The sequence below is a fragment of the Myotis nattereri genome (genome assembly GCF_964212035.1).
Source record: "Myotis nattereri genome assembly, chromosome: 3".
NCBI classification, from domain to species: Eukaryota; Metazoa; Chordata; class Mammalia; order Chiroptera; family Vespertilionidae; genus Myotis; species Myotis nattereri.
In genome coordinates, this window is record NC_138077.1 from 39655985 (window position 1) to 39679071 (window position 23087).

Here is a 23087-nt window from a genome sequence, read left to right on the forward strand (position 1 = left end):
ACGAATTATTACTTAGCCGAGATTAGAGCTCGGGCCATTGCGGTGTGAGAATAACAGCCCGGAATTTTTAAAAAGTACACTTGACACACACAGCACTACCTCGGAGCCGCAGCCAGCCCTCCCTTCGCTCAGGAAATGCTCGGCCCAGTCCTTCCGGCTCCCGTAGTCGCGCTCAATTCCGCGAGACCGACGCTTAGGCGCCGGCACTCGGGCGGCGAGGAAGTACTTCCGGGAGGCAACCCCGAGGGCCTGTGACGCGCGCTTCCGGCGGCTTCCGGGCCGCTGGCTCGGCCTCTGGGACCACGGGGCTCGAGTAGTGGGCGCGGGAGTCGTGGAGCCCTGCACGCTCCAGCCATGGACCGCGACCTTCTGCGGCAGTCGCTCAATTACCACGGGCCGTCCTTGCTGTCCTTGCTCCGTAGCGAACAGCAGGACAACCCGCACTTCCGGAGCCTCCTGGGGTCGACGGCCGAGCCTGCCCGCGGCCCGCCGCCCCAGCCGCCGGGGCCAGGCAGGTAATGAAATCGCGGCGACTCTCCCAGGCGGGGGAGGGGGCCCAGCCCGGGGCTCCGCTGCCGCAGCAGCGGGGCCGCCGAGTCCAGAAGGAGCGGAGCCGTGGAGACCGCGCTGGGTGGCGGAGGGTCCGATGTCGGAGGGCCCGCGCGTCTGGTGTCCTCGAGGGTCCCGCGGAAGGCGGGCTGAACTTGTATTTCCCTGGAAATTGACCAGCAGAGGCGCGGGTTCTCGAGCTAAAATCCCTCGGGCTTTCGTATCTGGGGCTGCGGGCATCGCTCTTGACGCTTCCCCGCCCTCCAGCAACCGACGGGCCGGTGAGGGTTCAAACTTCTCGGAGGATGTGTGGGCTGGAATTGAGGAAGGACCCGCTTGGGCGATGCAAGCCTGGAGCAGATGCTTGGACGTCCTAAAAGGTTTTGCAGATAAGTTAGTCTCCATAAATTCTGTTGTTGTTTTAAGGAAAGAGAAGAAAGTCGACAACGCTGAAATCCAAAAATTCATTTCCAAAAAGGCGGATCTGCTTTTTGCACTTTCGTGGAAATCAGATGCACCTGCAACTTCTGAAGTTCATGAAGACGGTGAAGGTGAGCCGAGTCTTAAAATATCTTTTGATTGCGGTTATTTTTAATTTTTTAACAGTACTTCATTCAGATAAAACGGAACACAAAAACTAGGGTTAGTGACTTTGTAAATTATTTTTTTCAGATTCTTATGCAGTCATGCCACCTTTAGAGCAGTTCATGGGCATACCTAGTATGGATCGGAGAGAGCTGTTTTTCCGAGATATTGAGCGTGGAGATATAGTGATTGGAAGAATTAGTTCCATTCGGGAATTTGGGTTTTTCATGGTGTTGATTTGTTTGGGCAGTGGCATCATGAGAGATATATCTCACTTGGAAATCACAGTAAGTAAATCAGTATTATTTATTAAGTGGTAAGGTATTGAATGGTGTGGAGCATCAAAGTGGCATAATTGAGGGACATATTCAGTTCCTTTGTACTACAGGTAATTTTTCAATCACTTGATTGCTTCTGTTTTTGAGTCGCTTCAGTGAAAGAATTATTGTTTTGCATATGTGGAATTTTTTTTTTTTTTAATATCATTGATCGGCTGCCTCCTGCACGCCCCCTACAGGGGATCGAGCCCACAACACAGGTATGTGCCCTTGACCGGAATCGACCCAGAACCTTTCAGGCCACAGGCGGATTCTCTATCCACTGAGCCAAACCGGCTAGGGCTGCATATGTGGAATTTAATGGACAAACTGATCTACCAAACAGAATATAGACAGACTCAGAGAGAGCAAGCAGACAGCTCTGATGGAGGGCTCTGATTGATTGAGGAGGACGAGAGAACGAGCGATCGAACTCAGTGTGGTGATTGGGGGTGGGGTTGGGGGGAAGAGGGCATCGAGGGGATAAATGGTGATGGGAAAAAGAAGAGAAAGAACCTGAAAGCAATAATAAAAAGAATTAGGTCTTTGCTTCCAGTTGTGCTTCAGTGTACCCTGCCGATAGTTTTTGAGAATTAAATATCTTAATTGGAGAAAAAGTACCATTTTCTTTTTTAAAAAATTCTTATCAGTGAAAGAGTTACTCCTCCATTTCTGGTTTTGGGAGTTTTTTGGTCTCCTTGGTTGGCAGGGCTGGGGTCCTTTTTCAAATGTTACAACAGATGTCGATGGGTATGGTGAGATTGATTGGTATTTGGGCTTATTTTTTTCTAGCTGAACATGTTCTTAGTATTTGGCATTATGTACTTGCATATGGATAATTTAGAAAAAAATTCCTGGCCTTTTTATGTCTTTGCAGTAATTGATTGTGATGTATATATTATGCGATACTTTGCCTGAGATAACTAGTCCTGAATTTGAAGTAATGTGTCACTTTAAAAGGTTTTGATATTTCCTGTCTGTCAAGGCAGATGAAAATGAAGAAAAGCAGGAGATATCACAGACTGAATAGCAGACATACACTTTGGAGAATTCACATTTCATTTTCATTGGAATTCTCACACTGGACAAATTTTCGTTTCCTTTTTAACAAGTGCAAAATATCTTTTTGCTTTATCATCCACACTCATATTTGGTTCTTAAAACTAATTGCAAATTTTATGAGATTTTAGATTTTGAACTGACTCAAAAAACTTGTTTAATAGTGTTTGGACACAGAAATGACTTAAAATTTAAATCCTTACTTAAATTTAGACTTTAGGATGTTAGTTGATTTTTTTTAAGGTTATATCAACTATTAGCCATTTATACTGAACAAGTAGGATAAAAGAAGACCTTTTTCACCAATGAATAGGAAGTCTGTTGTTTTAAAATACTTCTCATTGCAGGCTCTTTGTCCATTAAGAGATGTGCCTTCTCACAGTAACCATGGGGATCCTTTATCGTATTACCAAACTGGTGATATCATTCGAGGTGATCAATTTCATATTAATAGAAAAGTAACATTTGTCAGATTTTATAAATTAATTTTGAAAATGTAGTTTAAAAAGAATAGTGTTTGAAAGGATTTTTCTTTGTTTGCATTTTCTTGCTAATCAGCTTAGTTTTCTTATTTTTTAAGCTGGAATCAAGGATATTGACAGATATCATGAAAAGCTTGCAGTATCTCTGTATAGCTCATCTCTTCCACCGCACCTATCCGGTATTAAATTAGGTGTAATTAGTTCTGAAGAGCTTCCTTTGTACTACAGGTAATTTTTCTACATTAAAACAGTTTCTTGACTTAAAAAATAGCAAATTTTGTCCAACTTCTAACAACAAAGTAAAATTTCAATTTCTCTTATTTCAAAGTATGCTCATTATATTTTTATACCCTTAAATTTCTTCAAACTTGATAAAAGGAACCCAGTATGATATTGCCACACTTTCATGTACAAATTATAGTATGAGTATTTAAACCCCATGCGACAATTTTATCTCTTTAACAGAAGTGGACATGCTAATTATTTTTTGTTTTCATTTTTTGTTTTTGTTTTTCTTAAGGAGGAGTGTTGAACTAAATAGCAATTCTTTGGAATCCTATGACAATATTATGCAAAGTTCCTTGGGATTTGCTAACCCAGGAGTAGTTGAATTCCTCCTAGGAAAATTAGGAATAGATGAATCTAATCCACCATCTTTAATGAGAGGCCTACAAAGGTATAGTAAATCAGTATTATTTATTAAGTGGTAAGGTATTGAATGGTGTGAAGCTCCAAAGTGACATAATTGAGGGACATATTCAACTATACTAAGCCTAGTGACAGCAATATGACAAAGGTTGAATGAAGTAGGTGATCCTGCCTCCTTCTGGAACTAAGTCTCTTATCAGTAATTAGAATTGTACCAGATGGCCAAATAGAGAAAGATTTAGAACATTTATAAGAATTTTATGTATACCCTAAAGAAAAATAATGTCTAAGAATAATGGTCATTCCTGAGAGTTCAGGAAATTTATTTTGTAAATGGAATACAGGTTTCTCGCTTGGGATTCACTTTTTCAGTGTTGAGTTTTTGTTATCTGTCAGGCAGTGAACTATACAAAAAAGTATTTATACGGTTTGAATTTTTTTTCTTAATAGCAAAAATTTCTCTGAAGACGATTTTGCTTCTGCATTAAGAAAGAAACAGTCTGCATCTTGGGCTTTAAAATGGTATGAAGATTTTGTCTTTCAACAATTGAATTACCTGGCATAAAAGGTTAGGGTAAAGCAAAGAGTTCTTAAGTCATCATTAAGACCAAGTTTGTTTGTAAATGAATTAAAGCGAGTTTTTGACATTAGTTTTCTTATAGGTGTAAATGGTATTATGTTGTAAACTTAACAGACTTAAGTTTTAGCCAACATCATTTTTTTTTTTCAAAAGGAATTGGTATATTGATATCTAGATTTCCTAAAATTTGTTACAAAACTATCCAATGGCAGAATGCTTTTAGGTATTTGGAGATGATGGAAGGCTAAATATTAGCCAAATTTGATTTGCTTTAAAATTTTACCCGTGCTAACATTTTGTTTTGATATTCTGTGAAATGCTTGTGATACTTTATAACTATCTTTTTAGTGTGAAGATTGGAGTTGATTATTTTAAAGTTGGGCGCCACGTGGATGCTATGAATGAATACAATAAGGCTCTGGAAATAGACAAACAAAATGTGGAAGCTTTGGTAGCTCGTGGAGCATTGTAAGTGGATTGTGGGTTTTAAGGAATATTTATAAGGTGAATGTGCACAAGATTTATACATAGCCCACAAGATAAATTTCTTACTTTGTTTCATATCTCCAGATATGCAACAAAAGGAAGTCTGAACAAAGCAATTGAAGATTTTGAACTTGCATTGGAAAACTGTCCAACTCACAGGAATGCAAGAAAATACCTGTGCCAGACACTTGTAGAAAGAGGAGGGCAGTAAGTGTCAGACTTCGTTCTGTAGTATAGGTCCACTATTAACCAACTACTATAAGATCTTGAACTTAATATAAGGAAATAGCATCTTTAACTCAATCAGACCATTCTTAGTTTCGATTTTGGTTGACAATGTTTTTTAAGTATAGTCCTCTAAATTTTCTAGTCATTTTTTTCTTATTACTGGGGTTCTAATTGGATATATTTTAGTGACTTGAGTTTCTTTTCCTAAATGCCTATTCTCATTACATGTAAATGTAAAGGTACAAGAAATTAGGTAAATATTCTTTTCCTGGATATACACTAGAAATTTTAATAGAGAGAATTTAATTTCTAACTCATTTCATCATTTTAGTAGAAAAATACCAGAAATATGAATTGAGAGCTCCTGTTGTTAATTATGAATAAGGTTTCACTGTTATATTCAGGTTTTTGCTCTACTCTGTCCAATAAAATCCACAAACTCCAGATTAAATGGAAGAACAAATTATTAAGAAAAAACCCTATATCTTATGTTACTCTTCTGAATTGCATTGTAAATATTTAATGATTAATAGACTGGCCTAATTTATAAAATATTTTGAAGGAATATATTTTAAGTGTAAGTAATTTGCTAACAACTTTAGTAATTTTAAAAGTTTATAATAGCATTTTTGCTATTTTTAAAATAGAATTATCTGTTTTCTCTTTCATGAATTTGCCTCATCATTCCAGTTTGTATGATCATACCAGAATTCCAAATTGAGATTTTTGCAGTATTTGTTAACTCATGTGAACTTCTGCTTAGATCCATGTGATTGGAGCAGCTTTTTACTTTATGACTAGGTAGATAGCCAGTACCTACTTAGGTGTGGTTATCTTATTACCCATATGTTGGTGTCTTTTTACTAAGTGAATGGCAACACCACCTATCCAGTTACCATAAGCCATAATGCTGATTGTCTTTGACTGGTGCCTTCCCACATTCCATCTGTCACAAAAGTTATCCCATTGAAGCCATAGTGATTTTCTTAATTTGTTTCACAGTAATTAGTTTTTCCTACTTTGAAAACTGAAAATATTTTGCAAAGTCCTTTCACTGCTTTATAACCAAATTTTCTAATTCTGATTTTTCATAGCATAGACTTTTGAGCATCATCTGATAATGATCCTATCTACAGGCTAGTTGTGATATTACGTGTATGTGTTGGTATTTCCAACTTAACAGTATATATTCTGGGAAAATATTTCTGTGGAAAGAAAAATTCTTCATAAACTGCTAGCAGAAGCCAATGTAATTCTGTGGTAAAGGTCAAGATCCTACTATATTTACAGAGGGCATCAGTTGATCATGCATTATACTAAAAGGCCATTGCTGGGCCCGCAGCATGGATTTAGTTACCAGTAATGGATTCCTATTTGTTTGTTTGTTTTACTTAGGGGTTTATTTTGTTTTTCAAACTGAAATATAACTCACTTAATATGTTATTTTCAGGTGTACAAAGAAATGCTTTAAAATATAGGGTGGGGCAAAGGTAGGTTTGCAGTTGTGAGTACACAAAAGTTATTTGTGCATTATTATTTGTTAATTATTTTTATATGAATGACTGTAAACCTACTTTTGCCCCGCCTTGTATGTATATATTGCAAAGTAATTACCACAATAAGTCTGGTTAACATCCATCACCACACATAATTACAAATATTTTGTTTAATTGTGGTGAGAACTATTAAGATTTATCTTAACAGCTTTTAAATGTACAATACAGTTTTATAAACTATAGTCACCATGTTGTACATTTTCAAGACTTAATCTCATAACCGAAAATTTATACCTTTTGACCACTTTCACCCATTTCACTCACCCCCCAACCCCACCCCTAGCAACCATCAATCTGGTCCCTATATCTGTGAGTTTGGTTTCGTTTTGTTCTGTTCTATATGGTTTTACATGGTCTCTTTACCAAAAAAATAGTAAAAAACTATGGTTTAGGTATTATTCAATTTGGAAAGTAAGTTGCTAAACACATTTTTTTCCTAATAAGTTCTCTCTTATAAGCCCTAGACCTGTATGCATACTTGAGGATTTTTTATTTTTACAAAAAAGCTAAATCTTCTTCTCAAATTTAGGTTAGAAGAAGAAGAAAAATTTTTAAATGCTGAAAGTTACTATAAGAAAGCTTTGGATTTGGATGAGACTTTTAAAGATGCAGAGGATGCTTTGCAGAAACTTCATAAATATATGCAGGTGATTCTTTATTTCCTCTTAGAAATTTAGTGATATTTGAAACTAATGCCAAAACTTAGCTTTCTTCTGTGGAAAATTATTCTAGATTACTTACGGCATTATGAAAAGTCTCTTTCTAAATACAGCTTTTCCTAATTGGGTTTGACATTGCTTCATAATGCCTCTTCTTTTTTTATTTGTTAGTACTCAAAAGTAAAAATAGCCCTATAAGAAAATTCTAATTGCCTAAATTTAGTGTGTGGTTTTGAGTACTGTCTTTGTAGTGAGCTTTCCTGGTGGTTACAAAATTCACTGATGTTACGGTAATTGAGCTAATTCTAAAAATCTTTTTGAGAGATATTTTAAACTGTCTTTTCCTGTAATACTGATGATGATGTTTTCTCATGCATTTTTTTCTGAATTGGACCGTTGCTGCTGTGTCTGTGACATCTGGTGCTGCTCATCCCCATCCTCAAACTGGAAAATGATTTCTTATGTAATCATGCGTCCAACTGGGCTGTGCTATTTTTTAAATGGTTTGTATTTGAACATGGTGATTCCTCCCTCAATTCACCTAAACGGAATGTATTTGAATTTTATTTCTACAATCTGTGTCCTGTTTAAATTTTGAAATAACTTTTATTTATTTTTTCCCTGTCTTGCACTCTGGGTTAATGGTACCAATGCAATGGCTTCCCCTTTTTTCATGGAATACCAACTGCAATATGGTCCTCAATACTGTTCTGGCTATTCCAATGATTGATGCCAAACACCTGTATGATTAATTTTTATGTGTAAAAAAAACTTGTTTACTGCTGGATTTGTGGTGATTTGGGTATACCACATTTGATTTCTGGTGGTGGGGGGGGGGTGGTTTTTTGAAAACTGGGTTTTAAACATTCTTCTATTTTTAACGTGTGGTTTTTTCCGATATCTGGGTTCTAAAAGAAATCTTTGGAATTAAGAGAAAAACAAGCTGAAAAGGAAGAAAAGCAGAAAACAAAGAAAATAGAAACAAGTGCAGAAAAGTTGCGTAAGCTCTTAAAAGAGGAGAAAAGGTAAACTGTAACATTCAGTATTTTTTTACTTAAAGCAACTACTGAGTTGAACCACAGTGCCATGTAGAGGTAAAGTAAGTAAAAATATAAAAGTATTTCAAATCATAATCAGTTATTCTTAGCAATTAAGAGTACCAGAAATTTTTCTGAGAGATTACGGAAAGTGGAATTGTAAGGCTAGAAATCTGAGGGTAAAAAATAATTACTCTAACCTTAAATTTAAAATACATAATGTTATTTTAATTACCTGTATTTTAGGGAGAAATGTTTTAGAAATAGAGCAGTGGTCTCTACTGGGGTCAGTTTTGTCCAAGGGACATTTTTGGTTGTCATACTGGTGGAGTGCTATTGGCATCTAGTGAGCAGAGGTCATGGGTGCTGCTAGACACCCTATAGTGGTGTTGTAGGACCCCTCCACCTCCGCACTGCCAGCCTACACTTCCAACAAAATGTCAGTAGTGTTGAGGTAGAGAGATTATCTATGCTCTAGAGGTAGTCAGAAATAAAATTTTAATTCCCTTATGTGTTCAGCAGGTCTTGTTTTTAAGGTAATGTTGGAAATGTCACTGTGTGTAACAGAAATGGATTTGCTTAGAGTGACAACTGTCTACACAAGTATTTTTTTTTTTTCCCAAAGTACCGCTTGCTGGTACAAGTGGATCTGACAGTAACTAAGATTACTATAATTGCTTATCTAAGCCACAGCTTTTATGACATCTTTAAGGGGAACAAAATAGAACTAAAAGCTTTATGGATAATTAAGAAACATTTTTGTACTTAACATCTGATGAATTAACTACTTTTTTAGGCTAAAGAAAAAAAGAAGAAAGTCAACTTCTTCCTCCTCAAGTGTTTCTTCTGGTGATGAATCAGTTTCTTCTTCTTCATCCTCCTCCTCTTCTGGTCACAAAAAGCATAAGAAACATAGGAGGAATCGTTCAGAGTCTTCTCGAAATTCCAAAAGACATTCAGCTAAGGCATCCTCAAATCAGATAGATCAGAATAGGAAAGATGAGTACTTCCCAGTTCCAGCCAATACTTCAGCATCTTTTCTTAACCAAAGACAAGAAGTGGAAAAACTACTGGAAAAGCAAGATAGGGTACCATATCAGAAGAAGCAGGTAAAAGAGAAAGATAGATGCCCTCTCTCTTCATCTTCAGTTGAAATTCCGGATGATTTTGGAGGTAGGTCTGAAGATTCAAGAGACTTTCACAATAGCTATAAAACTCAGGCAGGTAGTAGCAAAACAGAAAAGTCATATAAACATGAAAGACATTTTTCCAATAGAAGGGATTCCTCAGATTCCTTCTCTAGGAATCCAGAAGACAAGTTAAAAAATTATGGTTATAGAAAATTTGAAAAAGACTCAGATGGAAGAAAAGAGCACTATAGAAAGTGGGAGCCAGGTTCCGTGAGGTATTCCACTTCCCCAGCAAGCTCTGACTACTCTTCTAAGTCAGTTGAAAAATATAAAAAATGTAATTATTCTGGATCACGTGATTTCAACAGACATGAGCAAAGATATCAATTAAGTAAAAGTCATAGAGAATATGAAAGAGAGGATAATTATGAGGAGAGTATTAAACCAGAGGCTCCAGAAGAAGAGCTAAGTAGCAAGGAGCATTCAGAAAGTGGAGCTAAAAAAAATTTACCGCAAAATTTACTCAATATATTTAATCAGATAGCTGCATTTGAGAAAGAAAAAGGAAATAAGCAAAAAAAATAATATGGCAAGGGAATCAGCAGTTTTTTACTAAAGGCTGTTAATAAAAGTTTTAGGTCTTAATCGTAACAGTCCAGTGCAGAAATCTCTACTCCTAAAATTATTTTATTTGTAGAGATTGCAAAAATCAAATGCTTTTTTTTAAGAGCTTTACATTCATTATCCCATTTAATCTTCATAACGATTTTTTTTTTTCAGCAAATGCTTTCAACCTATTCTTCAACTATATCTTTTAGTTGTAGGTCCCCTTTCACAGCTTGATTTGTAGACTTCATATATATGTTTATGTACAGTATTCCTTAACTCTGTTTGAAACTTCAGTTAAAGATAATTCTCAAAGTATTGTTTCTTCATTGTATTATGGGGTATGAGAATTCCTTGGGTCTCCCTTATCCTGCTGTTTGAGAGAAAATTAAATTTGTGCACAGAACACCTGGGTTTTTTCATCAAACATTATTTCTTTCTCTTTTCTGTTAAATTTAAAGCCCTCAACTTTTGAAAGAGATACGTTCTTTAAGTACTATTTTATATTTATCATTTGTTTAAATATTAAATTTTTACATAACTGTTGTTTTAAAATGATAGGCAGATCATCTGTCTTGTCTAATTGGCCTCCTAAGCCTGATTCAAGTAAAAGAGACTTATTTACCAGCTTAACAAGTACCTTAGGAATAAAGCCATGAACATTAAATAGGGACCCATTTTACTTATTAATTTCTATCTGTCTGTCTACCTACCTACCTTATTGCTTAGGAGTATAGCCCTAAGAAATTTTTTAACTTCAAGTATTGTCAAGACTTTAGAGGCTATGTTCCAGGCAAGAATAGATCAGTGACTAGAGAAATATAGTATAAATCTGGTTTTCTCTAGAAAGAAATTAGGAAACTCCTAGTATTGCAGATGTTTTGGAACATGGCAAATTTTTAAATAGTCTAGAGCTGGCCTGCGATTCTGCTTTTCTTCCTTGATACCTCCTCTCCCCTGATGCTTTCCTAGATGCCTCTTTTCTCAGGATCTGAATAAAACTAGGCCAACAGAGCCTGGTTTTACTCAGAATAAATCCCAGGAACTAGAGCTGAAGAAGGGACTTGTATTGTAAGGATCCTCCCCAAATTATTAGAAAAAGTACAGTTTATTATTAGGGAGGTAGAGATAGGACTCATAGTGTTGCGCTTATGATGGCCTTTAGAGTCTGTCCAATTTAAGATTCTAGACACTAAATGGTAATGGACTTTTAAACTATCACTCATGATGACACTGGATGGGTGGGTTGGGAAATAGGTGAGAATAATTGAGGAGGGAGACACTATGATTCCTTGTTCTGTCTCACCAACAGTAAAATACCAAAACTTTAAGTATAACTAACTGTGTGTGTGCTATTTGTGACACTCAGATTTTAGTGATGGGAATTTTACATACACCACCCTATCTAATAAAAGAGAAACATGGTAATTGGCGTATGACTGCTACCCTTCCTATTGGTTAATCAGGGTGATATGCAAATTAACTGCCAGCCAAGATGGCGGCCGGCAGCCAGGCAGCTTAAAGCGAACATGAGGCTTGCTTGCTTCAGTGACGGAGGACTGCAACGTTCCCCACCTGCCGCTGTCAGCCTCTGAGCTACAACTGTAAGCAACTATGTTACAAATATAGAAGCTAAACAAAACCCCAGAAACCTGCTTTAGTCTGCCGGGCTTCAGCCAGCAGGATTGCAACATTGTTTCAAATACAGAAGGTAAACAAAGGCCAGAAACCTGCTTTCAGCAGCAGAGGCCTAAGAGCTGGAGCCAAGCCTCATAGCTAAAGCTGGCCCAGAATAAGGAAAAAAAGGAGCGGTTGGGAGCTTCAGTCACCCGCCAGCCTGAAAACACCCCTCAGCCCCTCACCCAGACTGGCCAGGCACCCTAGTGGGGACCCCCACCCTGATCCAGGACAGCCTTCAGGGCAAACCAGCTGGCCCCACCCGTGCACCAGACCTCTATCCTATATAGTAAAAGGGTAATATGCCTCCCAGCACCGGGATCAGCGGAGACACAAGGCCTCCTGGCACCTGAATCAGTGTGACGGGGCAGCGCCCAAACCCCCTGATCGCCCTGCAGCTCTGTGTGTGACAGGGCAGGGCCACAACCTCCCTATCCACCCTGCTCTGTTCGTGACAGGGGAAGGCGCCCCAACCCCCTGATCTGCCCTGTTCTGTGTGTGACGGGGCAGTGCCACAACTCTCCCACCGGCCCTACTCCATGAGTGATGGGGGAGCTCCTCAAACCCCTGATGGGCCCTGCTCTGTGCGTGAAAGGGTACAGAGCCCCAACCCCCCTGATGGGCCCTGCTCTGTGCGTGACACAGGGGAGCTCCCGAAACCCCTGATTGATCCTGCTCTGTGCATGACAGGGTAAGGAGCCCCAACCCCCCTGATGAGCCCTGCTCTGTGCGTGACGGGTGGCGTCACAACCTCCCCATCGACCCTGCCTTGAGTGTGACGGGCCGGTGCCCCAACCCCTCAATCAGCCCTATCCTGAGCGTGACAGGGTGGCATCGCAACCTCCCAATCTGCCCTGCTCTGTGCATGACGGGGCGGCGACCCAACTCCCCAATCAGCCCTGCTCTGAGCCCGACCAGGGGCTGCACCTAGGGATTGGGCCTGCCTTCTGCCAACCGGGAGCAGGCCTAAGCCAGCAGGGCGTTATCTCCCAAGGGGTCCCAGACTGCGAGAGGGCACAAGCCAGGCTGAGGGACCCCCACCCCCCGAGTGCACAAATTTTTGTGCACCGGGCCTCTAGTCCTATCTAATAAAAGAGAAACATGGTAATTAGCTGTACCTCCGATACCCTTCCCATTGGCTAATCAGGGCGATATGCAAATTAACTGCCAACCAAGATGGCGGCCAGCAGCCAGGCAGCTTGAAGCAAACAGGAGGCTTGCTTGCTTCAGTGAAGAGGAGGCCAGTGATGTTGCCCGCCTGCCGCTGCCGGCCTCTGAGCTTGCAGTTTAAGAAACATTGTTACAAATATAGAAGCTAAACAAAACCCTAGAAACCAGCTTTCAGACAGCAGGACCGCAACATTGTTTCAATTATAGAACAAATGCAGATCCCTGTTTTCAGCCAGCTGGGATCTCAGAGCTGGAGTGAGCAGGACCGCAACAGTGTTACAATTACAGAACCCAAACAAACCAGATACCTGCTTTCAGCAGCAGAGGCCTCAGAGCTGGAGCCAAGCCTCAGAGCTAAAGCTGGCCCAGAATAAAAAAAAAGAAATAAAGGAGCGGTTGGGAGCTTCAGTCACCCGCCAGCCTGAAAACGGCCCTCAGCCCCTCACCCAGACTGGCCAGGCAACCCATTGGGGACCCCCACCCTGAAGGGGGTGTGACCAGCTGCAAACAGCCATCATCCTCTCATCCAGGCTGGCCAGGCACCCCAGTGGGGACCGCCACCCTGATCAAGGACACCCTTCAGGGCAAACCAGCTGGCCCCCACCCATGCACCAGGCCTCTGTCCTATATAGTAAAAGGGTAATATGCCTCCCAGCACCGGGATCAGCGTGACGGGGCAGCACCCAAACCCCCTGATCGCCATGCAGCTCTGTGTGTGACAGGGGGCGGGGCCACAACCTCCCTATCCGCCCTGCTCTATTCATGACAGGGGAAGGTGCTCCAACCCCCTGATAGGTCCTGCTCTGTGCCTGATAGGGGGGAGCTCCCCAACCCCCTGATCGGCCCTGCTCTGTGTGTGACAGGGTACGGTGCCCAAACCGCGCCCCCCGCCCCCCCCCCACCCCTCTACCCCCCCTGCGGGCCCTGCTCTCTGTGTGACGGGGTAGAGCCATAACCTCACCATCGGCCCTGCCCTGAGTGTGACAGTGGTGGCGCCCCAACCCCCTGATCCACCCTGCTCTGTGTGTGACAGGGCAGTGCCCCAACTCCCCTATCGGCCCTCTTCTGTGAGTGACAGGAGGGAGCTCCTCAACCCCCTGATGGGCCCTGTTCTGTGCGTGACAGGGTACGGAGCCCCAACCCCCCTGATGGGCTCTGCTCTGTACGTCACAGGGGGCAGCGCCCCAACCCCCTGATCGGCCGGCTCTGTATGTGACAGGGGTGGCACCACAACCCCCTGATCAATCCTGCTCTGTGTGTGACAGGTGGTGGCGCCACAACCTCCCTATCGACCCTGCCTTGAGTGTGACAGGGGGCGGTGCCCCAACCCCAAATCGGCCCTACCCTGAGCGTGACTGAGGGTGACATCGCAACCTCCCGATCCGCCCTGCTCTGTGCATGACAAGGGTCGGCGCTCCAACTCCCTAATCGGCCCTGCTCTGAGCCCGACCAGGGGCTGCACCTAGGAATTGGGCCTGCACTCTGCCCCCGGGAGCGGGCCTAAGCCAGCAGGTCGTTATCTCCCGAGGGGTCCCAGACTGTGAGAGGGCACAGGCCGGGCTGAGGGACCCCTTCCCCCCGAGTGCACAAATTTTTATATAAAACTAGAGGCCCAGTGCACAAAAATTTGTGCACTGGCGGGGGTGGGGGTGTTCCTCAGCCCGACCTGTGCCCTCTCGCAGTCTGGAACCCCTCGGGAGATAACCACCTGCTCGCTTAGGCCCGCTCCCCGTGTGGCAGATGGCAGGCCCGATCCCTCGGTGCCTGCCCAGTCTCCCCGGGTTGCACACAGCAGGCCTGATCCCGGGGTTGGGGTAGGCGGCAGATGGCACTGCCTCGTCCTGCCTGCAGTATGCAAATTTAACGGCCATCTTTGTTGGGTTAATTTGCATACTGTTCTGATTGGCTGATGGGTGTGGCAAAGGTATGGTCAATTAGCATCTTTGTCTTTCATTAGTGTAGATTGTCTTGAGCATCACCATCAACAAGCACTGTAATTTTCCAAAGCATTTTTGGGGCTTAAGCTAACATTTAGGTACCAAAAAAAAAATCAGTGTTAGTACCTTGTACAATAGCCTGCCTGGATTTAGAAAGTCCATCTTCTCCAGCGCTGCTTTCCTTGGACATAGTATACTTAAGCAGAGTACACACTCCATTTTCTAAGGATGTGCTCAGGAAACCCATCATAGTAAAAAATATTGTGGATACACTTGTCAAGAATCCCTAATGATATCTTCAGTTTTTTGCCATAACCTCATGTCTATAGTTTATACGTACACAGGCTGTATCTTGGTTTCCATAATAAATGATAGTTGACTTTCTTACAATAGGTGAATGTTAAGATAATTCCAGATGAGGAGATAATGGGGTTAATCCCTTGTCTCATCATTTAGCATTACTACACTGAATTTGGAACTGTTACTCTCACAGTTAAATGTAGAGCCTAACCATTCCACAAATACTGTGCTAGGATCTGGGTGGTAACTCAATGGATAGAAGTCACTGTGCAGTTCCTATGTCATGCTATGTGCATTTTGTATATATTCCGTTATTTTGGTAAATATTTTATGTAGGTAACTATTACTGTCCCTATATTACAAATGAAAGAAGCATAGAGAACTATCTTTTCCAAGGTCACAGAGCTAGTAAGATACAATCCCTGCCTTCATAGAACAGTGTGTAATATTTCAAGTTCCAAGTAACTTACTTACAAAGTAATATAAGGCAGAGAATAAGAACAAAGTGACTATAAGATTAATCAGTTTTTAGGTCTTATTAAATAAAATCTCACACTTTAGAACAATGTTTCAGCCAAACATTTAATATCACTACTGCCTTTCAATGACAGTTCTAAACAATGACAATTATAAATATTTACTTTATATTGTTTATTAATTCAAGAAAATTTTGAAAGTACACTCTTGTTCTTTATGCTTGGTTGTCTATCTTGAGAGAAAAATTATTAATGTGTTTGACTTCTTTCAAGATCAAAGTAGACTGATTCTTAAATTTAAATTCTTAAAAATTTAAGAATTCTTACATTTAAATTCTTAAAAATTTGAGCTGCATTTTTAGTGATATGCATTGTTTCTCTTTCCTAGCAATTGCTTTCTCGGTGGAGGGGTGAGGGTAATGCTATATTTTGGCTAACATTTTTTAAATTATTTCAAAGAATAAACTAACATTTCTCCCCAAAAGTCTGGGAAGTATATTCCTTTGAATAAAGAAAACTTAATTTCAGGATCTTTTAGGATAATTGAAAATTTTAGTAGTGTTAGAAGTCTTCATCTTTAAACATATCTTCCTAAAAGATTCTAAGTGAACATAGTTGCATGGCTAGTGTGAAATAATAAAGTCAACTATTTTCTGTTATAACAGACATAAAAATAACAGTGGAAAACACAGTTTTCCCTACACTTGTGTAATATGTACCCTTGTTAAAATCAGGTATAATATGTGAAGAAGATAATAAGAAAAGGATAAGAAAGTTAAACATTTCTTTGGCTTTACCATTTTTCACATTTTTCACTGATAAAACTTGTCTGGTCATTTCATTTTCCACACTATTTCAATAGCACTCTATATCATTATATAGCACCCAAAAGTATAAAGTGAAATTTACTATTTTAAAAGTGAAATTTGGGTTATTTTGTTTATAGTTTGTTCAAGAGAGATTAAAATGTTTACTTGCTGCTCTTTTTGTTTTTATCATTACTGGAACTACTACTGCTAGAACTAGTTAACCTAAAAGTGCTGCCAGATGGTGAAGAAGAGAGTGGGAAGGTTAGCTCTAATATGTTCAGCGAAGTCTGAGAAGCAGAACTCCTAGACGACCTAGAAGAAATTACAAAATTATTGTAAATTTAATTCAAAATTTATACTTTAATAAAGACCCCCTCATTAATAGTGAAAGATACCATAACCACACAACTAAAGAGAGCAAAAATTTTTAATAGTATTAATAATAAATTTTAAAGCATGACCTTTAATATCAAAAAATTAGTTTTTTTAAGGAAAAGGTAATGAACATAATAGTTTCAAAACAGTAAAAAAAAATAGTTTAACAAATATAATAAAGAAAAATGTTTTCAACTATAATTAACTTAAAGATTTGCAGAATTCATTAAACAAAAGGTAACAAAAAGGCATGGGCATATGGCAAAGTGAGTAAATGATAGGTTATATAAGAGAAGAAAGTGAGTGCCCTGGTGGGATCATTTGAAAATCATTACTAGCTACATAGTTCTGAAATGCTAAGTTTAAAAGTATAGCCCTGACAGATGTTGCTTAGTGTTTAGAGCACCGGCCTATACACTGAAGGGTCTCAGATTTGATTCCTGGTCAAGGGCACATACCTAGGTTACAGTTTCGATCCCTGGCCCTGGTTGGGCACATGCAGGAGGCAACTGATCAGTGTGTCTCTCTCGCCTCCCTCCCTTCCACTCTAAAAAATCTGTAAAAAATATCCTCTGGTGAGAATTTACAAAATATATTTTTGTATATAATTGTAAATTACATGCACGTGGCTGGGTAACTCAGTTAGTTAAAGTGTCTCATACACCAAGAGGTGGCATGCTTGATTCCTGGTCAGGGCACATACCTAGGTTGCAAGAGGCATCTAGTCATTTCTCTTCTTCTCAAATCAATAAAGATACCCTCAGGTGAGAAATAATATATATATATATATATATATATATAATGTTTTATGACAGCATAGGGATGTTCAAGCGGCTGCCCACCATGTTTATGTAAAAACAGTTCTTTTTATTTAAACCCCACCTTTTAGGACATTCCCTTGTCTTTGTGAAATCCCTACATGGACTGATGAAAACTAAGTGGCTGCTGAAGGTAGGAGATTGGAAACTTAAAAGTTAGGATCATTGTTAATTTTTATTTTGTCAGCAAAGCCTAAGAGTGTTGATTGAACATCCCTGATGATAGAATTCTAGATAACACTAAACTGAAAGTAAAGAGTAATTTCCTGTTTAGCAAATTAAATCAACACAAATCAAATCCTGAGTATTTAAAATTTTGCAGTGTGGTTTTAATAATATACTTAATATCTCTACATCTAAGTTGCCCTTTTATGGTTAAAAATCCTCCCTCCGTCAGGGTTGGTCATGCTAGATGTAACCTCTAAAATTTCACCCTGCTCTACCCTACTGAAATAGCTGGTAGTCACAAAGCACTCTGTGCAGTAATGGAAAGAGGTTGGAAAGCAAGTTGCTCTGCCGGCTGTGTCTGCATCTGTGACACTGACCTCGGCAGGTGGGTGAGGAGGAGAGCACTGGCAGGTCCAACCGCTGTGGCAATGTGGGAGTGGCTGGGTGCACGGAGGGTAGCAGCGTGAGCGTGAGCGTTGAGGACGTGGTGGTGTAACCTTCCACTTACCTTAGTGACAATAGTGAAGCCTGTGAAGGAGATCTCTGCCACCCGTGTTTGGTACTAGCTGTAGGGAGTTCCAGACCTTTCTGAAAGTACATTGAATAGCAGTCATTAGTACCACTGCGTTTTAGAAGAATATTTGTGATTAGATTTCACTCTGATGAATGCCATAAATTATTTTCATGAAGTGTTTAAGAAACACTTCTAACTAGAAGGAACAGTGACTACCTGTTGAAAGTATGCTTGAAGGACAACGTGGATCTCGGCATTTGCTGTGACATCAGCTAGCATTCCATCAATGACCTGGTGAAACTGTTTCAGTTCGCGAAGTTTGATGTCTCCTTCTTCTAGTGTTTCCTCTTTTGTTTCTTTCAAAAGACGGATCTCTTTGATGAGTTTTGAACACTGTTGGTCAACAGTAGTCAATTATTACTTAAACCTGTTTCCAGAACTTAATGTTTTTTCATGGATGAAGGGATTTGGGTTTACCATTTGGAACTTCAAAAAAATGTAAATATGACAGGTCAGATTTTTTTTAAAATATCAATACCTGTTTAGTTACTCTCTCTAATTTTGGCTTCTGCTCCTCAATTTCTTTACTTAGTTGAAGTGAATAAGCCTGCTTCTCCAATAATTTTTCTTTGCCATTATGTGTTAAATGTTCTATAATTTCTAAAGTATTTTCCATGGTCTGCAGAAAAAAATTATTAAAATATTTATTAATTAGAATCAAAAGTAACATAACTTGCTATTTGTCAAATATTCATTTAATCTTGATTCATTTACTTTTGTATATAACATTCTGGTAAATAACATATATAATGACTTTAGAATTAAATTTTGTATGTAATTCTACTGGAAAGTATTTTTATGGCACTTGGAAAAATAAATAATTTAATAACTATTGAAAACATGCATGCAGTTTTCAGAGATTCACAATTCATCTATTCCTTCAACTTTATTAGCAAAAAAAAAAAATCTGAATTGTATGTAGAGCCTGCTTACCAAGCACATTGTTTTCTCTTTCAGTAATGTGCTTTAGCACCTTCTGTGTACTAGATTATTTTTATCTTTTGAATTTTTGTTTTATGAAACAATCTTTAAGGAATTAAATGAAAATAAGAGTACATTAAATAAAAGATAGAGGAATAGATCATAATTAACTAGCAATGAATGATTCAACAACTAACAAGTGATGATTCGGAGTCCATTCTGTGTTTAACACTGGGATTTTAGCTATTTTAATGCTTTTAATCACTTTTTTCCTCATTTTAATGAGACATCTCATCTATTTTTCTAAAAAAAATTATGGGGTCAGAAAATAGACATAATACTAGTTTATTTCTACTAAGGGCTTATAACTAAAGCCTGTAGAATTACCTGGATGTCTTCCTGTAGCTCTCTAATTTGTCTTTGTTTGTATCTGTATTTTTCATCAGCAACTCTTTTCTGTTCTTCTAGTTGGATTTTTAGTCCATACTCATCACCTAAAATTTAGGCAATTTGTAGTTTAAATTTTTAAGATGTTCTGTAGAAATCAATCTTAAAATCTTACATATATTAAATTTCTAACATTTCTTCTTATGAAAGGTTAAATTTCTATGTCTACTTGTTGAAAAACAGTATGGGCATATGTAGCAGCCACTCTTGTTTAGTCAACACAGGGAAGCTAATGTGCTATTTTCTGTGGATTTGAAATTAATCCCCTAGAGAAGTGATATGTTGTATCATTAGAACTACTAGTAATAATGGAAATAACACTTTAGCACTTATTTTAAAAGGGGGTGGTTTTTCTGACTCAATCAAACAAGTTCACTTTTGTTTGCCATTGCTCAGTTCCTTTTTAAAAAACAAGTAACTACAGTTCTCATTGCATATATTCATTAAAGTGTTAACTCCTACATACTAGATGGTGTCACTTTTTTAAAAGATTGTTTGAAATTGTTGTTACAACTGTTCAGCACTTGTAAGGTGTTTTCTAGAGCATAGATTTCTTTTTCAGCTTTGTTGATCTTAGCATCCAAACTGTCACCTTCCTTTTGAAGTTCTTCTTTTTCTTGAGCAGCCTGTAAAAACAGAATAGAAAGACTAAATAATAGTATTTCTCAGGGGGGAGAAGGACTGTTTTTAGGACAGATCATAGTTAACTCACAACAGTACCAATTTGCCTTGAGGTCCATATAAAGCACCATTTATTTCTTTCATTTGATTTACAGAAGAGCAAATCCTCAAGGCCTATAAAATATAGCACATAGGATACAAAACAGTAATGGAAACACAGTAACTAACCAAAGCTTACATTAAACTCGCCAACAAAAATTACCAAAATGTCAAGCAGGTATAAACTTCACTGGGGAGGGAAAGAGTTAACTAGAAGGAGGTTTCAAAGTAGATATTAAATAGAATATATTTCTGGCCTAAAAGAAACTTAGGAACACTTTCTCCTTTTATATCACAGAGGGGAGTAAAAAAGAGGTGAGACAGGGCACACCCAGAAAAGTAAATGCTTGTCATTCCCAAGCCAGTTGTAGTTATATGTGTTAATAGAAATAGTATTTCAACATTTTTGAGCAGTTAGTAATGTTAAAGTTAGAGAAAGTACTCATTTTAGTAGCACAAACTTAATTTGAAATACTATAGTATAGAGGTTAGAATGGCACCTACGCCAAGAATGACATTCAAATTTGTGAAGTGTTCCGTATTTTCAAAAGGAAAAATATTACATGGCATGATTCCACTTACATGAAGTACCTAGAGTAGTCAAATTCATGGAGACTTAGAGTAGAATGATGAATGCCAGGGTTTGGTGTAGGGGGAAATGGGGAATTACTATTATGTGAGTACAGTTTCAGTTTTAGAAGGTGAAAACAGTCTGGAGATTGGTAATGGTGTTAGTTGCACAACAATGTGAATATAATACCACTGTACACTTAAAATTGTTAAATGGCAAGTTTTATGTATTTGACCACATTTTAATTTTTTTAATTAGAGAAAGATAATTGTGATAAATGTGGATAGAGAAAATGAAGTTTACTAATTGCTGGAAACCAGAAATTCCTCAGTGAGTGGACATATTCAGTGACTTTTTCCATCGTACCTCTGTCACGGCAGGCTCTCTAGAGCTGTACCCTAATAATTCCAAAAGAACTGCTCCAGGTAAGGGATACCAGGGCATGTATATATATTTAAAAGTACTCAAACCCATTCTTAGTAAAAAATGGTTAATTTACTCAATCCCTAGGTGTGTATATTTAAACCAGAAGATGGTCATTGGAAAAAATATTTGGTAATGTTTCAATTTTTAATGTTTTCTCCGATATTTGTTTTATTATGCTACCAAAATATGTATAACTACATATTAGTACATAATAAAATAGTTCATAATGAAAAATAATAGCAAGTAGTACATAGTCAAAAAGCTTAGCAAAAAAATAAAGTTTTTAGATAAATTATATCTAGTTCCTTTAAATCAAGTCTAGAATTGGTAATGATTCATTCAAAATACAGTGTAGTGTGAGAGCTAGAACAAATCAAAACAGCTAGAATTTAGTTGCAAATGTCCTACTAGTGAGCTGAATAACATTAAATAATTCCCTTCTCTTGAGTTCAATTTATTTGTCAAGTGAAGGGGTTGAATTTGTTCATTTATACAGATTTCTGATTTAATTCCACATATAACTTAAACTTCTAAAACTCTGATCCCATTTGCCTCTAAATCAAGCTTATCTAATGTATACCTTTTATCCTGGATTGGAAAAGCTGATATTTGGAAGAAATTTTTATTTATGCATTTATGTCAACATTTTTAACATTTTCCTAATTTTACTGGACAGTTTCATTAAATTGTCAGAATTGAACTGCCTTACAAAAAGACTAAGAGGAACTTAAATATGAGATTTGAAAAATGCTAGTCCTTCATTGGTTACTGATCATACTTTTCACTCTAGCTCTTAAGAGTCAGATACTATAATGTGCCAGGGTGGGTAAAAGGAAGAGCAAAACCATGTGTGCCCCATAGACAAGAACCTATTGCAGGACCAAAAATAAGGGCAATGGATTGAATTGTTTCCCCTAAAACAGATTTGAAGTCCTAACCTCCAGTACTTAATAATGTGACCTTATTTGGGAAAAATAGGGTCTTTGCAAATGTAGTCAGGTTACCATGAGGTCATGAAGGTGGCCCCTAATTCATAGGATTGGTGTCCTAATAAAAATGGGGTATATGGACACAGATACAGACATTATTAGGGAAGACTGACGAGAGGACACCATGTGAAAATGAAGACAGAGATCATGGTGATGCTTCCAGAAGCCAAGGAACACCAAAGATTGCCAGCAGACGTGTAAACATTCTCCCTCAGCCTTTAGAAGGCACCAACCATATTGGTATCTTTATTTCAGACTTCTAGCCTCAAAACTGGAGACCATAAAAACTGCCTTTGTCATACTTGTTATGGCAACTCTAGCAAACTAATACAAGGGCTCAGCAAACTGCATATCCTGGGTGAGACAGTACATATTTTAGGCTTTATGGACCATTACATCTCTGTCAAAACTACTTGTACTTAATACACTGCTATTGTAGTTTGAATGCAGCCATAGACAAGACTATAATTGAATGAGGTGATGTATTATGTGTACCGCACAAATGTTGGGCAGCATTTGGCTCAAAGCCATGCGTACCCTTGCAATACACCACGCAGGACACAGAACAGTGGTAAGCATTGTGACCAAATTCCTCTTCCATCAGTGCTGTAAACGTATGTATATGTGCCCATCAGGAAAGATCAACCTGAAGGATATAAGGAAGGAAGAGAATCTTGATTTGACTAAGTTAACATTCCTATATCTACCACTTCCAAAACAAAAGTGACAGTTCTAATTGGCAAGTTCAAGTTTTTTACAGTAGTAAACTGCTATAGTATTTTCAAAA

The 23087-nt window shown here is 38.7% G+C and overlaps 2 protein-coding genes across 3 annotated transcripts in view; one reads left to right on the forward strand and one right to left on the reverse strand.

Moving 5' to 3' along the window:
• The first annotated feature begins 264 nt into the window (after nt 1–264).
• Nucleotides 265–21310, forward strand: TTC14 (tetratricopeptide repeat domain 14). 2 transcript variants are annotated; one of them, XM_081086954.1, is made up of 14 exons: nt 265–515; nt 976–1100; nt 1222–1421; nt 2858–2942; nt 3091–3220; nt 3513–3668; nt 4091–4162; nt 4569–4688; nt 4791–4913; nt 7020–7137; nt 8065–8174; nt 8983–9359; nt 17556–17617; nt 21144–21310. In XM_081086954.1, the coding sequence occupies exons 1-14, from the start codon at nt 355–357 to the stop codon at nt 21189–21191; spliced, it is 1887 nt and encodes a 628-aa protein (XP_080943080.1). In that variant the 5' UTR covers nt 265–354; the 3' UTR covers nt 21192–21310. The 2 variants fall into 2 exon arrangements, with proteins under 2 accessions (XP_080943080.1, XP_080943079.1); XM_081086953.1 differs by lacking the exons at nt 17556–17617; nt 21144–21310 and having other exon boundaries at nt 8983–11349.
• The window catches only part of CCDC39 (coiled-coil domain 39 molecular ruler complex subunit), a 50253-nt gene continuing 42731 nt past the window's right edge, over nt 15566–23087 (reverse strand). Inside the window, exons 15-20 of the mRNA XM_081086952.1 lie at nt 20061–20220; nt 19535–19641; nt 18705–18845; nt 18383–18559; nt 18161–18240; nt 15566–16603 (exon numbers count right to left, since the gene is read on the reverse strand). Of these exons, the coding sequence (XP_080943078.1) occupies nt 16453–16603; nt 18161–18240; nt 18383–18559; nt 18705–18845; nt 19535–19641; nt 20061–20220 (816 nt within the window). The 3' untranslated portion in view covers nt 15566–16452. The remainder of the gene's footprint in view (nt 16604–18160; nt 18241–18382; nt 18560–18704; nt 18846–19534; nt 19642–20060; nt 20221–23087) is intronic.

Coding starts and splice junctions, on each gene's coding strand:
- TTC14 (XM_081086953.1), top strand. CDS start 355: ATGGACCGCGACCTTCTGCGGCAGTCGCTCAATTACCACGGGCCGTCC. Junction 516..975: donor CAGCCGCCGGGGCCAGGCAG/GTAATGAAATCG, acceptor TGTTGTTTTAAG/GAAAGAGAAGAAAGTCGACA. Junction 3,221..3,512: donor GAGCTTCCTTTGTACTACAG/GTAATTTTTCTA, acceptor GTTTTTCTTAAG/GAGGAGTGTTGAACTAAATA.